Source organism: Heptranchias perlo, chromosome 15, assembly GCF_035084215.1.
Source record: "Heptranchias perlo isolate sHepPer1 chromosome 15, sHepPer1.hap1, whole genome shotgun sequence".
NCBI lineage: Eukaryota > Metazoa > Chordata > Chondrichthyes > Hexanchiformes > Hexanchidae > Heptranchias > Heptranchias perlo.
In genome coordinates this window covers 30,978,599-30,993,951 of record NC_090339.1, presented here as the reverse complement: position 1 = coordinate 30,993,951, position 15,353 = coordinate 30,978,599, and the positions used below count along the sequence as shown (strand labels likewise).

The following is a 15,353-nucleotide window of genomic DNA, read 5'->3' as shown; positions in this document are numbered from 1 at the left end:
ATCAGTTCAAACTCAACATAATGAAAACATTTACTGGACTGTAAATTGGAATTCTGTGATCAATGAGTGGATAGTCAATTTGGAGCTTGGAGAATGGGAGAGCAGTGGATCAGGTGGACAGTGGATCAGGTGGACAGTGGGTAGTGGGTCTAGTGGACAATAAATCAGTTGGGCAGTGTATTGGATGGCAGTGGATAGGATGGAGTGGTGATTGGGTGGACAGTAGATTGGGTCAACATTGACTCCTGTAGCTAGTGGATTGATTCTGTGGGCAGTGAATTGTTTGGGCAATTAATCAGATGGGCGTGGATCAGATACACAACTGATCTGGTGAGCAGTGGATCAGATGAACATTGGATTGAATGAGCAGTGGATTGAGTGGGCAACTGATTGCATCAGCAGTGGATCAGATGGGCAGGGGTTTGGGTGAACAGTGGATCAGATGAAAAGTGGATAATGTGAGCAGTGGATCAAGTAAGCCATGGATTAGGAGTGCATTGGATCGCGTGCGCAGTGGATCAGGTGGACGGTATCATTAGTGATGTGGAATTCTTTCTTTTGCAGGATAAATGGAACTGCATATTATTTTGACCCTTTGTCCCAGTGGGCAAAAGCTTCCCCAACTCCAAATCCTAATTGAGACCAAACATTTTTCATATAGCAAACTATTTCCCTGCACATCTAACATGCAAGGCACCTCCTGCTTGAAATGAAAACCATTTTATTCACAAACTTAGCCGAGACCTTTTTCAAAATTCGTATTCCACTCTTGCTGCCTACATAATTAAAATACAACCAAATTGCTGTGTGACTAGGATCCTTGCAGCTGAAAAACTAACCTCTAACCTTTCTAATATGTTACTTTTTATAAAACATTAACATTAGCAAACCAAAATATACTCGACCATTTGTTAAGGCTCAGGAGGAGGTATTTCAGGCTTGGGGTCTCAGATTTTCAAAAGGTTTGAAATCATTTAAACCATAAGGCTACACTGCTACTGGGACGTTGGGACAAATTGTAACATTTTCAAACAGTTGTGACATTGCAGCTTTCTGTATTTTGACAATTTCCTTATGGCAACTGCATGTGGCAAAATGTGAAATCAGACCGCATTTACAGCATTTTGACAGATTTTCTTATTGGGAGACAAGGGAAAAATTCAGGTCCTAGATGCAGTGCAGTACATCAGAGGATTGAGTTCCAAAGAAACTGAGGCTTTTCAGCATTAAAAGAAGGCAACTGAGAGAAAACCTTATAGAAGTACATATAAGGTATCAAGTGCCTTAATCATTGTGAGCAGCAAAATCATGAACACAATCTTTTTGAATGCATTTACAATATGGGGTACATAGCAACCAGAGTACTTTGTCCCCTTTAATGTTATGAAAAAAGGAGAAGAGTACAGGAAGCTTTACTCTGTATCTAATCTGGGAGTCCTTGATGCTAACACTGGGTGACCAAAATGGCTTCCATTACCTTGATGGGTAAACCTGGAGCATTATTCACAGTTAGCCAGGAGAACAGAACAAAAGAGCACAAAATGAAACAGGTGAAGGTCAAATTAAGGCTGATATCAGGAAAAACATCTTCACGGAAAGGGCAATCAACATATGGAATGGTGGAATGGCCTTTGAGACATAGTTATAAAGTGTTGTAAGTTTTCCTTTCTACTTACATGATAAGCTAAAAGGGTTTAGCTCATATGTGTTTACCTTGTGAAACCTATTTCCCACACAAAAATACTATAATTAAGATGAAGTCCTGCTTAAGAACAACTGTTCCTTTTCCATTTAAGAATTGATCTTAAAAAAGCTCCAATACATTCACTCTGTCAGAGGTGGCAGTTTTTTTTAAATCATCTGTATGTTGTATTGCAGGAGCAACATGGCAAACAAAGGTAAAAGAAATCCGTAGACAGATGAAATATAACCGTTACAAACCAACAGCTGTGTTACTCTCTGCGCTGGATGAAACAGCATGTGAGAGCCATTTCTTCTCAATTATTATTTTTCTCTCTTTTTAGTTAATAAATTATTATTGTTTACTCATCTTAATTTACCATGAGATTAAATTTATTATTTGAAATTAAGATTTTTTTTTGGAAAATGGAAGAATATCGCTTGGTGGAGGACGGAGGGGTTCTAGTAAGATTGGACTTATGCGCATTGTTGGAGGAGAGTATGGAGAGCTTTACTCTGTATCTAACCTGGGAGTACTTGATACTAACACTGGGTGACCAATATTACTTCCCTTACTTTGATGGGTGCAATATTTCAAACTATTCTGTGTAATTGTCACATATACCAGCAGAGGGAACCAAGTCCTGAAGGCAGTGGTGTTCATTTGGCAAATTCCTGGCTGGAATGTAAAGGATTGTTAAGGTAAAATGTGGCTGCTGAATAAAGACACTACCCTATTGAACTAAGAGGAATGATTTCCCCATAAATACTTCATTTGAACCCAGTTCCATACAGAACAATGAGCACAGATTGATTTAAAAGAGGCTATTTGTGCTGTCACCATTTTTGTCACTGAATGAACTCAAATGCTAAGTAAATTTGAATATTAACCTATTCAACATATGATTTCAGTTTGAAAAAAAACAGCAGTACTTCATTCAAACCAAATTAATGGAACAAAGGTTGCTGAACAAAAATGAACTATTTCTGAAGCCCATTTACTCTGCAATTAACATATTGCACTCTAATATTTTGACTATTCTCCAAGGAAGCTGGCAGTAAATATCCTATTACAACTTTTTCTGCAGTAAATCCTGGGTAATGTTCTAATCATTAAACTTCTAAATCTAATATTTTCTTCACTTTAATTGAACTTTTTAAAAATAGGCTAGAAACTACTGTTGGCAATACTAACAAATGATTGTTTAACACATTTGTATGCATCCCACTGCCTGCTATTTAAACAAGCTAACGACTCCATTAAAAATGCTGCTGGTAGAATGTCATCCAAACGTGTGGAATGTCATCCAAACGTGTTAAGTGTTCGTGCTTTATTATACAGTTTGTAACCTCATGATTTAAATCAGTTATTAATCATTTTAATTCTGTATAGTTCCCCTGATGGTACAATGGGTAAATGTCTGCCCGGATTGTTAATGAGCTATCGGATCACAATGGTCTATGCTGAGTCAGCTGAACTCAGCCAGGCTTGTCACTGTGATGTTACATTTACCCTCAGTGTCCCTGGACTATAGAAAGAGTAAAACCACGATCACTAACCATTGCTCCTGCTGGAAAGTGCATAAGCCAGATTTTAACTCCGGGCCAGTTTTGGGTGGGTGAGTAGCGGTGCGAGTTAGAAACTCATTTGCCACTCCAGAAATGAGGCCCAAGGTATTTTAACTCCCAAGCCTCACTTAAATCCCACCTGAAAAGTCGTTGGGAAGTGGCAAACAGCCTAGAGGCCGCCCGCCAACAGCACACAGGTGGTGGGATCAGCTACTGGGGCTGTCCCCGGAGGTCTTGCAATCGGAAAGGAGAGGGGAGTGGGGCAAGTCCGCAACAGCGGAGGCTTAAGCTTTCCATGTGGAACAAACACTGCTCCTCCTGGTCCCACAAGGAAAATTAAAAAGTCAAAAACTTTACCCATTTGGACCTCTTCTGGCCTTGGATCCTCTTCCCCGCTGTCTTCACACAAACTGATAAAAGTCAAAATATTGGGGTCAATGCATATATATTCATGATGATCTTAATGCATGGACATAAACTAACTTTTGGAGTTTTGAATACAAAAGGCCAAATTTTCCCTTAGTAGTTAAAGATCCATACCTGTGGTAGACCCTCAAAGTTTGATATGTACACTGCTACAGTTGTCACTTTATGTGCTTCGCATAATGATAATTTACTGATTTTTATGTTCACTTGTGTTCTGTGTGAGGTTTGGCTGCAGTTGTGGACAATGATGCAATATGCACTCATGACAGGATCAGTGATGTAGACAAGAGCCTATTTGTCTCTCAAATAGTCATCTCCAGACACAAAGTTCAGATGTGAATTCTCTCACATCTAAATTTTTCACAGCTAATGCACACAATCAACAGAGAATGCTGGGTGTTGTGGGGAAAACCTACCATTAACTTTCATCATTAGGATTTCTTATATGACCACACCTCATGTTTTACACTTCAAACGTGGAATGCCCCTTGGCAAATTAAAAGGGAAAAAGTGCAAAAGCAATGAGTAGTTTGTAAACATACCTACAACCATGAAACGTTATGTCTCCTTCCTTGGCTAATTTAAATCCCCTGAAGGAGGAAGGGTTCCTGATAGAAAGCAGTACTGCACCAAATGTAAAGGAAATAAACTATGTATCAGTTTTAGCAATTGTGCAAATATTACTTCTTATTAAAATAAAACTTTCCTGAATGTCTTCATCTAGGGCTGTTCAACCTACGAGGGAATGACATTCCATACAACCCCTTTTTCCAATCATACACACTGTTGACTGCAGACTGGATCAGGTATTGTTCATCCCACGGCACAATTAAACTCAACTAGAGCTAAGAAGAACAATAAGAAGCAGAAACTATCTTAGGAAACTCAGTAACACCCTGATTGAAGCGCATTTTCCTGGGGTACCAATCAATTAAAGGCAGACAATGAGGACTTCCTGATGCTTAGTTGGCAAAGTCAACAAGGAGCTGAACTGAAAGGATAGAAAGGTCCCAGACTGCATGGAGTTAGCTGATCTCAGTTGGGATACTATATTAGAAAATCAGCTAGGGTTTCTGCTCCTGATCGCTCTCCGATGACTGCTGCTGGAAAGTGTGTGTGTATGGACATTGAGTGAGGTTAGCACCAGCGCTATTTAAAGGAATCAGGCAGGAGTTACAGTTTATTTGCTGGATAATTTCTTGTGGATGCTGGTGCATTTGTATGTGTTTTTGGAGGTTCCCTATTCTTGGACAAAGTTTCAATACTCTATAGGGATTTGGCTGGCTGCCTGACAGGCAACAGTAAGGGCACTGGCGAAGTGGCAGGGGTGGGAGCAGAATTACTGTCATCCTGAGAGAGGACAGCAGGTTCATGTTCCATGAAGCCACTGCCACTTGCTGCCTCCTGTTATGCGCCACCTTCTCCTGCAAGAAAGCGGGACGTGTGTCAATGAGTGTCCTGCAAGATGTTTAGGTGATGTGGCTGCCATGGTTGAATAGCTACCAGTGTGCGTGAACTGTGACTTGTGGGTGTGAGGCTTGCAACAGTGGTAATGTATGAGGGTGAGATAAAGCAAATGATTTGAACGGTTGAGTACTGATTTGAAAGAGGTTGTTGGTAGGTGGGTGACGGGGGTGTAGTGAATTGAGCAGTGGATGAGGCTGGTGTTGCAGTTGGTATGATATACTGCTTGAAGCTTGAACTCACTCACCTTGTCAACTCGTTTTAAATTATTGAACTTCTTCCGGCACTGCATTCATGTTCTTGGATCTATGCTCCTGGCAATTACCGCCTCCCCTACTTCCTCCCACTGCCTCTTCAGCATATGTCTGGCAGGCCTCCTGCCCCCCTGGGGATACAGGATGCCCCTCCTTCTCTCCATCTCTTGCACCAAGGCCTCTAGTGTATCATCAGAGAACTTTCGTGCAAGCTCTCTCCCAGACGCAGCCATTCTTCAAAGCGTCACAGCATATATTCAGTTTTCAAATGACTCCCACCACTTCTTGCAGCCACAATGCACCTCCCCTTTAAGAGGAGCAAGCTGCCTTTTAAGAAGCACGAGCCACTCACGATATCAGGGCCCCCTGATGATGCATGCAGTCAATCAACAGCGCAGATAGTGCTAGCTGCACGCAGCAATCATTTAAAACAACAGGCAGCACGAATGTAATGTGCTGCCTGCATTGCAACCACCGGGCGCAGGTTAATCACGAACCGCGTTCCCCCCGCTCGTTTTCAGGGGTTATTTAATTTAACCTCCAGCATCTTCAGGAGAGGAATGGAGAAAAGTGGAGAGGGGAGGGGAAGTTTAAATAAAACGGACAGTATCCTTTCTTTATGAAATACGCTCATCAAAAAAAAACAGATTAAACAGATTGCTTTATTTTACTAATGTTGAATTTTAATTGTTTTCACAAATGTCGAAGTAGCATTTTCCAGTTAACACAGCTGTAGTGTTCTTTTCACTGTCAGCAAATTCTATCCATTTACTTCAATCAACATAACTGTTGCCAGCTGAATGGGCACATGGAAACACTTTTGATAGTCTCATTGGAACCTTAAGCCCATCTTATGAAGCTATTCCATCTGCTGCAGGCTGACTTACAGACAATCTCCAGGACTGACACAGCTCTTCCCATAGCTCAGAATACAGCAGGATCCTTCCATATAACTGCAGGGGGCATCTGGCAGATAAGCCAGTCTGCAGTTCATAAGTGTATAAAGTAAATGACCGATACGATGATTGCCAAAGAAAACACCTTTTATCACTTTCCCAGTGGAGAGGATACACTAAGTTGGGAGGGAACAGAACCTTGACCATCTAGAAGTCTTCTCCAGAGTCCAGAGTGCTATAGATGGAACCAATGCAGCCATCAGGGCTCCATCTGAGAGCCCGAATATATACATTAACAGAAAGGGATGCCACAGCTTAAGTGTTCAGGTTGTTTGTGATCACAGAAATGTGTTCCTGCAAGTTATCCATCAAGTTTTATTATGCATAAGTTCATGATGCCCTGCATTATTTGAAGGTCCCAAGAGAATGAATGAAGGGCAGTTGGGAGACCAAGGTTACCCTTTTTATCCATGGCTGATGACTCCAATTAGAAAGCCCACACAGCAGCAGGGTGCAAATACATTGAGGCCCAAGCACCACCCGAGTTACTGTTGAACACAAATTGTGATGCTGAAGCAATGTTTATCCCTCCACCAAAAAGAGTTTAACTGGTTATTTAAATCATTGCTGTTTGTGGGATCTCGCTGTGTGTAAATTGGTTGCCGTGTTTGCCTACATAAGAACAATGACTGCACTTCAAAAGTACTTCATTGGCTATGAAATGCTTTGGGACATCCGGAGGATATGAAAAGTACTTTAGAAATACAAGTTCTTTCTTCTTACCACACAACCCTAACCAACAAACACTGTCCACACTAAGGAGAAATAAAAAGATCAATCTTTATTTTACGCTGTTTACGTTTATTATGTACACTAAGCTCTATCTCCGCACTTCCCCTTGGTGACTAATTGCTCCCTGTAGGAAGATCAACTGTGATGGCAGGTTGAGGTTGGGTTGTGCAATAGTGCTTGGATGCTTGTGGCCTTGAACCTCTAGATGCAGGATTATGGGATGTCCCTGCAACAACTGGAGCTACATCTAACAATGCAGTGGTTACCAATGCCTAACCATATTCTAGCACTTCATCAATCATTTGAGGGACAAAGTTGAAGTTGGAGAATATACAAATGCCCTGAGAGGAAGCCGCCTCGATGGACCCTTCTCCTGTCATACCCTTGATGCTGGGAACTCAGTTGGATCACCAGTGATCTGCATGAGAGTAGTCCATATAGTTTCTGTCATGTGGGTTTAGCCTAATGTAACAGCTGCTTTCAAACAATCACCCAGTCTGTCAAATCTAGTAGCAACAGATTCCTGTAAATGGATGCCCAAGGTCTCAATGGCACCAGTCACAGTGTTTGTGAGATAAAGTTGTTCAACACTTGCTCCCTCTGTGTAGAAGATTATCAAAATAGCATGGTACAGCAGTTTTTTTTTAATTTAACTGTTAGTAGTCTGGAAATGGAGAAAATCTGTTTGCACTAAGCAAGGACTTACGAAAAAGCTGACATGATTGACATTGAATTATTCCCATTTTCTTCTTTTTCTGGGTTGCTCGGTTAGCTTACCTCCATCACTCTGAACCTCCAAACTCAGGGAAAGGCTGATTGGGGCTGACCTAGAACTTTCTGCATCGGTGATGCGATGGATGAGTTTTAAGATGCCACATGCCCTCCCACAAGCAGGAATGGGTGAGCCATATAGGGTTTGAACACAGAACTATTAAAGCATACCTGGTTATTATATGATGAGCCTACATCCTGACAATCTGTACCCAGAGAAATGCAAAACATACAGCAAAATACGCAAAGCGCTATTGCTAATTTAATCTTTGGAACGGTAAATGTTTCCTGTCACCATGCAACTGTAAAACTATTTCTTTGTGAATTTCTATTGAAGAATATCAAATATATATATATATATATATATATAGAAGCTTAGATAGCATAATCATCAGTAACCTATAAAATAAACAAATACTAAGAAATTTATAAACTACAAAAATGCTATAATTCTGACAGGTCAAAAGTAATGATTGGTGTATTTTTGTCTGCGGTAATTACCAGGTTGTTTGTGAATGAATCACGACTGCCTCAGGACATCAAGGAATATTTGAATACAACTTGTACCACATCTGAGTGTGTTCAACTGAAGGCCTATGAGGATATTCGGAAAAATGTACACGAATACACTAAAGGGAATATCACTATCTGGATCGGTCAGGAATACACAACCTATGGCATCTATGAGGTCATTCCCAAGGTAAATTCAGAGTTTTACAATACTACCTAAATACACCATCCTACACATTCTTTCTACTCTCTGCATCCTCAGTATATTAAAATCAAGACTCACTGATCAGTCTCCTACTCTTATATCATTCTTTCCCAGATTTCAATTCCTTACCACTCTTTTCCTTCCCTTCCTCCTAAAATCTTCTGGATTTTAAAACCTAAGGTTAGTGTCATGATCTGGATCAGACAGGATTCAGACTGTAGCACTCACCATGGCTTTGGCCTATCTTTCCCACTGTTAGATGTGAGTATAAAGTGGGGAACACTGCTAAAATAAAATAAAATAAATGGAGAAAAATATGCCTTGCAATCGCTACTCTGTGATCTGCCACTTCTACTTTTATCAACCTTGGTGGTGTCCTGAAGAATAAGCCCTGGCTCTTTACCGCTATTTCTCAACAACAACAGTTTTGCACTGCAAGAGGGACTGCATACACTTGGTAAGAAAATCGTGAGATGCTTGGACGATAATTGTCATTCCATTTTTGCCTGGGAGTTAAGAGTCAACCACTATGACATTTTGCCAGATAAGCATCTCTTATACCCCATAATCTTCATCTGTTGGGTGAGTACAGTTCTCCTGCAAACATGAATTTCACAGCCCAGTCAAGAATGTTCACTCTTCCAAATAGTAATCAACCATATAACCAAATGAGTAATGGGCTACTCACAAAACAGTATTTTCTGAAGTAGCCCTAAATCTACATCTTTAGTTTCTCTCCTAGCACGCTGATGTCCTCTCCAAGCTCATCTTTCCATGAGACCCACCTCATGCTGCTTGACCCCATTCTCACTAAACTGCTGACCACCCAACTTTCCTTCCTGGCCCCCATACTAACTGACGTTGTAAATGATTCCCTCTCCTTAGGTACTGTCCCCCTTCCTTTCAAAACTGTCATCACCCCATCCTCAAAAAAAACCCACCCTCTACCCCTCTGTTCTTGTAAACTATCGCCTCATTGCCAACATCCCTTCCTCTCCAAAGTCCTTGAACATATTGTCGCCTCCCAAATCTGTGCCTACATTTCCATGTTTGAATCTTCTGCCCCTATCACAGCACTGAAACGGCCTTAATCATAGTCACAAATATTATTCTCTGAGTGACTGTGACCATGATGCGCTATCCCACCTCTTCCTTCTCAACTTCTCTGCAGTCTTTGACATCATCCGTTGGTATATTTCAGTGGGACTGCCCTCAATTGTTTCCACTCTTACCTATACAATCATAGCCAGAGCTTCTCCAGTAATGGCTTCTCTTCCCGCCCCCGCACTGTTACCTCTGGAGTCCCCCAAGGATCAATCCTTGGGCTCTTCTGTTCCTCATCTACATGGTAATCTGATCAAGGTGTTCAAAATCTTAAAAGGATTTGATAGGGTAGATACGGAGAAACTATTTCACCTGGTGGAGGAATCAAGAACAAGGGGATATAATTCTGAAAATTAGAGCCAGGCCATTCAGGAGCAAAATCAGGAAGCACTTTTCACACAAAGGATAGTAGAATTCTGGAACTCTCTCCCCTAAAAGGTTGTAGATGTGGGGACAATTGGAGCTTTCAGGACCGAGGTAGATAGATTTTTGTTAGGTAAGGGCATGGAGCTGAGGTGCAGATATAATTGAATGGCGGAGCAGGCTCGAGGGACTGAATGGCCTACTCCTGTTCCTAATGTTCCTATATTCCTATACTGTCCCTTGAGGACATCATCCAAAGACATGAGTTCGGCTTCCACGAGAATACTGAAGACGCCCATTTCTACACTTCCACTGTCTTTCTTGATACCAACACTGTCTCAGCATGGTCAGACTGCTTGTCCAACATCTGGTCCTGCATGAGCCATAATTTCCTCCAGTTAAACATTGGAAAGACCAAAGGCATTATCTTCGGCCCCCACCTCAAACTCTGTAACCTCGCCACCAATTCCACCCACTGTCTGAGGTTGAACAAGGTTTGCAACCTTGGCCTCCTATTTGTCCCTGAACTGAGCTTCTGACCCCATATCCTCTCTATCGGAAAGGCAGCCTACTTCCACATCTATAACATCCCCCGTCTCTGCCGCTGCCACAGCCCATCTGCTGCCGAAACCCACTTTATGCCTTTGTAACCTCCAGACTCGACTATTCCAGTGCTCTTCTGGCTGACCATTCTACCCCCTTCATAAATGTGAGCTCATCCAAATGTCTACTCTATTTGTATCCTATCCTGCACCATCATCACTTCAGGGTCTCACCCCTCCTTATCTTTATAACCTTCTCCAGCCGCACAATCTCCTCCAACTCTGGGTTCCTTCAACTCTGGCCTCTTGTGCACCCCATACCCTTGACAGCGTGCCTTCAGTCGTCTAGTCCACCTCCCTTTCCTCCTTTAAGACCCTCCTTAAAATCTACCTCTTTGACTTAGTTTTTATTCACCCCTCCTAATATCTCCTTCTTTGGCTCAGCACCAAGTTTTGCCTAATTACGCCTCTGTGAAGTTCCTCGAGATGTTTTTCCACATTGAAGGCACTATATAAAAGCTGGTTTTGTAAATGGAGGTTTTGATTAACTCACACGCCTATAAATGAAAGGGCCTATAATTCTTGTGTCTATTTTTGTGCAATACACTGTTTTTGGGAAGTAATCTAACTGAAAATAACCACTCACTTTTCTTTCGTACCCCAGGCTAGGGGGGTACGAAATTGCCTTATATGCATTGCCAGTGTGGACTAGGTGTGCTGAAGTAGAAAGTCCCAACTGTAAGGTATATGACACAATGCTGCAATCACCAAAGCATGATGTCACAACATCTTGATACACAGTGAAGCTGCCTTATACCTACCTACCAACACAAGTTAGAGCATTTGATAGATGGTGTGCTCATAGGTAGGTATAATGTGTATACAGCCTTGATACACTCACTGCAAGCACTGTGCACTCTGGCTTTCTCAGAACTTAGGTTATGAGTGCACATGTATACAAAACAGGTCACAGTCCATACATGCCTGAGTCTCCGAGGAGACTGAAGCACTCGATTATGTGGCCAGTATAACCTGACAGGCACAAACGATGCATCATTATTTATTGCGCATCCCTCACAGCTGCTAGGTTAGTATAACAAGAACAAGAGAGAATTATGTTCACTGTTGTTCCATTTCTTTGCCAGGTTAGAGGTTAAACTCTTGTACACTGCAAGGAAGAACAATATTGGATTTCAAAATGCAATGTAATAATTGTTCCAATGTACAGAGTTTGGAAATAACATCACATAAACTTCACATAAAAATGTTTGAATTTAGATAGGGTCCAACAGCCATTAGGAAGAAGTTTTGAGGAAAATTGTTTCTAGTTTAAGAATTAGGAACATGTGTCCATAAGAAATAGTCCTCAAAATCAGTTATTGACTTGTTTATAAGGTTTATTTTTCCTTTTTTGCAGTCAAAATTGCTTATTGATAGATACTCCCCCGTGCAAATCACCAAGTCTATTAAGGACCCCACAGAGCAGAAAGGACTGAAAGCAGCACATGTGAGTACAAGAAGAACAAGTAGCACCCATGAGAGGGATGGAATGGGAACAGAAATCCAAGATAAGATGCAGTTTTAGTGTTGTAGCCAGAAATAATAGAAGATGTTTTAGCATATGTAATAATATTGATGTTTCTGGAGTTTAAAGGGACACATTTATGAGGCTGAGTAAATAACCAGTCCAAATTGATTCCTCATTACCGGCAGAGCCAGAAAGGCCTATTGTATAATAAAGGAGACAGATACTAAAACGTGGCTGCTTGGTAAAGAAAAATAACTTGTATTTATAAAGCACCTTTCATGAGCTAAGGACGTCCCGAAGTACTTCACTTTTCTTTAAAAAAAGTGACATGGGATCTTTTACATCCACCTGAACAGGCAGACAGCACCTATGACAATGCAGCAGACCCTCAGTATTACCCTGAAGTATCAGCTTAGATTAGGTGCTCAAGTGGGACTGTACAAAAATCCATAGCCTAAGCAGGTTGTCAGTTCCATTGTGGCTTTATGACAGATCAAAAAACCACTTAATTTATCGACACTAAATAAATAATGTAGATATATAAAACTGATATCCTGCCTGGGGAAAAGGATGGAGAGCTTTCTGCAAATGGTGGGATGAGCGACTACACACAGCTAATGAATGGAGGCATGGTGCACTTCTACAGGTAACATACCAACCGAAGCATAGGAAATATTAACAACAGGAAAATTCCCAGCAGACCTATCCCTCTTATTGATTGAACTCAAATGCACCTTCCTGCATCTTCACTATATCCCTCCAGAAAAAGAGGGGTAGAAATTACTCTTAGCACTATTTTTATTAATGATTTGATTAATCCATTTGTGTAAACATTCCCATGTGCACTATTTTAATGCTTAATAATGCTTAATATTCTCTTCAAATGACTGTTAAAATAGCAGGCAGTAATTTGTATTCCAGGAAGGATCCAATTAAAAGGTTGGAAAAGACCACATGCAATGGCAAATATTCACACCCTAGATTCAGACAGTGAAGATGTTGCTGGTAGGACAGAGGTGTAGTGGTCATCCTGGTAACGTTCATGTAGGGGACAGTGATGGGGTTAGTGGGATGAGGATATATTATAGTATTTGCCTTTACAACTGCTTTTTTTTTTCAGGTGCGTGATGCAGTCGCTGTCATAAGTTATTTTGTATGGCTAGAAAAAAACGTTCCAAAAGGAACAGAGACTGAACTCTCAGGTGCATGTTATGTAAACAATTTACGCAGGTACTAATCCTACAGGAAGTTTACATGAAAACTCATGATGTGTGCGCTGGCTGATGCTCAGTTCTGATGGTAGTTAGTAGATTAGTTAAAACACAATCTACCAATTTCCTGTATCATGCAGGCGATATTTTCAAAACTAAATGCATCAAATTATTACCCTCCACTTGCCAGATATATTAAATATTTCATCACTGTATTATGAAATATAACGTTAAAATCCCTGAAAAAATGGGAATATAGGCCTTGTAAATGCTTAACACATTCATATGAAATTATTTTGTCAATGTATTTTAAAGTAAACTAATTTACACCATAGTTAAAATTGCGAGTTAAGAATTTTCATACACCCAAATTAAGCAATTATATGCTAATATTCATAGTGTAATTTCAAAGCCAGAGTTCACTATTGCCTTACATTAATTTCAATGTTTTTCGTTTAGTTCAAGGTGTCATTGAATTCTGCTTATTTTTGAATGTTTCAGTTTCCACCTTCACCATTTGTATCAAAATTCCAATGTCATGTTGGACAGAAATCTCTGTTTGTGCTTTTTCAGGGGGACATGTACTTATCCAAATTGTCACATAATCCTAAACCTTGTAAAGGGACATCTCTGCAAAATTACCAGTGCTGCACAGTTCTCACTGTTGTCTCTTATATGCTTTAGAATTGCTTACCAGTGGCAGCTATACAATGCATATCAGCTTTCAATCTTAGAGGAAGGGTCGTCACAGAACACTTTACATTGTGTCAGTTGTCTTAATGTTCAAGTCCACTGCCACATACCAGGCTTATTCATCTCCAATTGCTTGATCAAGTTCCTTACATGAGGGGCTTTGGCAAAAGAGGCATGCTGTTCTTGAGCTGACTCCCCTTTAAGGGTGACAGGTCAGTGTAGGCCAGAGCCCTCCCTCCCTGCAACTGTTATCATTTTGTCACAGTTTAATATCACAGCTTAATCCTGGATCTCACACATGGAGTTGACAAAGCCCCTCCAATATATACCTCGGAGTTCTGAATTATGACGAACTGTTTGACATGTCTTCACAGATATCATGGGCAAAATCTTAACTGTGAAAAACGAGTGGGTTGGGGGCAGGGGGAGCTTTGAAAATTGCAACAATTTCAGACCCGTCCCCAACCTGCCGATTTCCGGTTTTCACCGGGTGGGACGAGGGGCGGGCAACCAACCCATTCCCAGGAGGCGGATTGGTCACTAAAACCTTTCAAGGAGGCTGTGGGCCTCCATTTTGAAAGGTTTTGCGATTTCAACCACTGGGGGCCAGGATTCCTGGGTCTTCTCCTTCACACCGTGTGAGAGGAGGTAAGTAGGCCCGAAACTGCAGGTAAGTGTCTTTCTCGCACGGGTTGTGGGCCTGGAGGAGCAACTATACTTCCCCCCAGGCCCAACAAGCCTACCTGCAGCAACCCCATCCCCCCCTCAAAACCGATCACGGACCCCCCCCCTCCAACAATCCTGGACCATCACGACGACCCGCGATCCCAACTCCAATTCGCCCCCCCACCGGCCCCGGTGACTGACACCTGATCGCCCCCCCCATGATCCCTGATCTCCCCCCACCCCCGCAAACGACTGACTCCCCCTCCCCACATGACCCCCGTGCCCATCGTGCCCCCCCCCCATTCCTACAATCTAAGACTTACCTGAAGACTTGTCTTTTCACATCCTCTTCCTTGCTCTGCTCCCATCCGACTGAGGCCAGCCTATTGGACAGAAAACCAACAAAAAAAAAAAGACGTCCTCATGTCAAAATCGTAAGGACATCCGGGAAGCCCGTACTTCTGGGTTTCCCGTCCGCAATTCGACCCCTCCGCCCCCTTCCCAGCTCCAGGTCAAAATCCTGGCCTATGAAAGGGATACAAGGCCCAGATCTAACTGAAACTAGAAGATGCCTTTACCTTGTATTGAGGATGCGAGAGAGCAATACCAAACCAACTTCTATACACCATTTGTTTTATTGAGTTATTGTAATTACTAAAATAAATTTAAGATTATTTCT

The 15,353-nt window shown here is 41.6% G+C and overlaps 1 protein-coding gene across 1 annotated transcript in view; it reads left to right on the top strand.

Annotated features, from left to right (window-relative positions):
* xpnpep2 (X-prolyl aminopeptidase (aminopeptidase P) 2, membrane-bound) overlaps positions 1 to 15,353 on the top strand; it is a 75,517-nt gene that overhangs the window by 28,284 nt on the left and 31,880 nt on the right. The window contains exons 8-12 of the mRNA XM_067997009.1: positions 1,879 to 1,980; positions 4,400 to 4,481; positions 8,357 to 8,552; positions 11,994 to 12,083; positions 13,225 to 13,334. Coding sequence (XP_067853110.1) covers positions 1,879 to 1,980; positions 4,400 to 4,481; positions 8,357 to 8,552; positions 11,994 to 12,083; positions 13,225 to 13,334 — 580 coding nt within the window. The remainder of the gene's footprint in view (positions 1 to 1,878; positions 1,981 to 4,399; positions 4,482 to 8,356; positions 8,553 to 11,993; positions 12,084 to 13,224; positions 13,335 to 15,353) is intronic.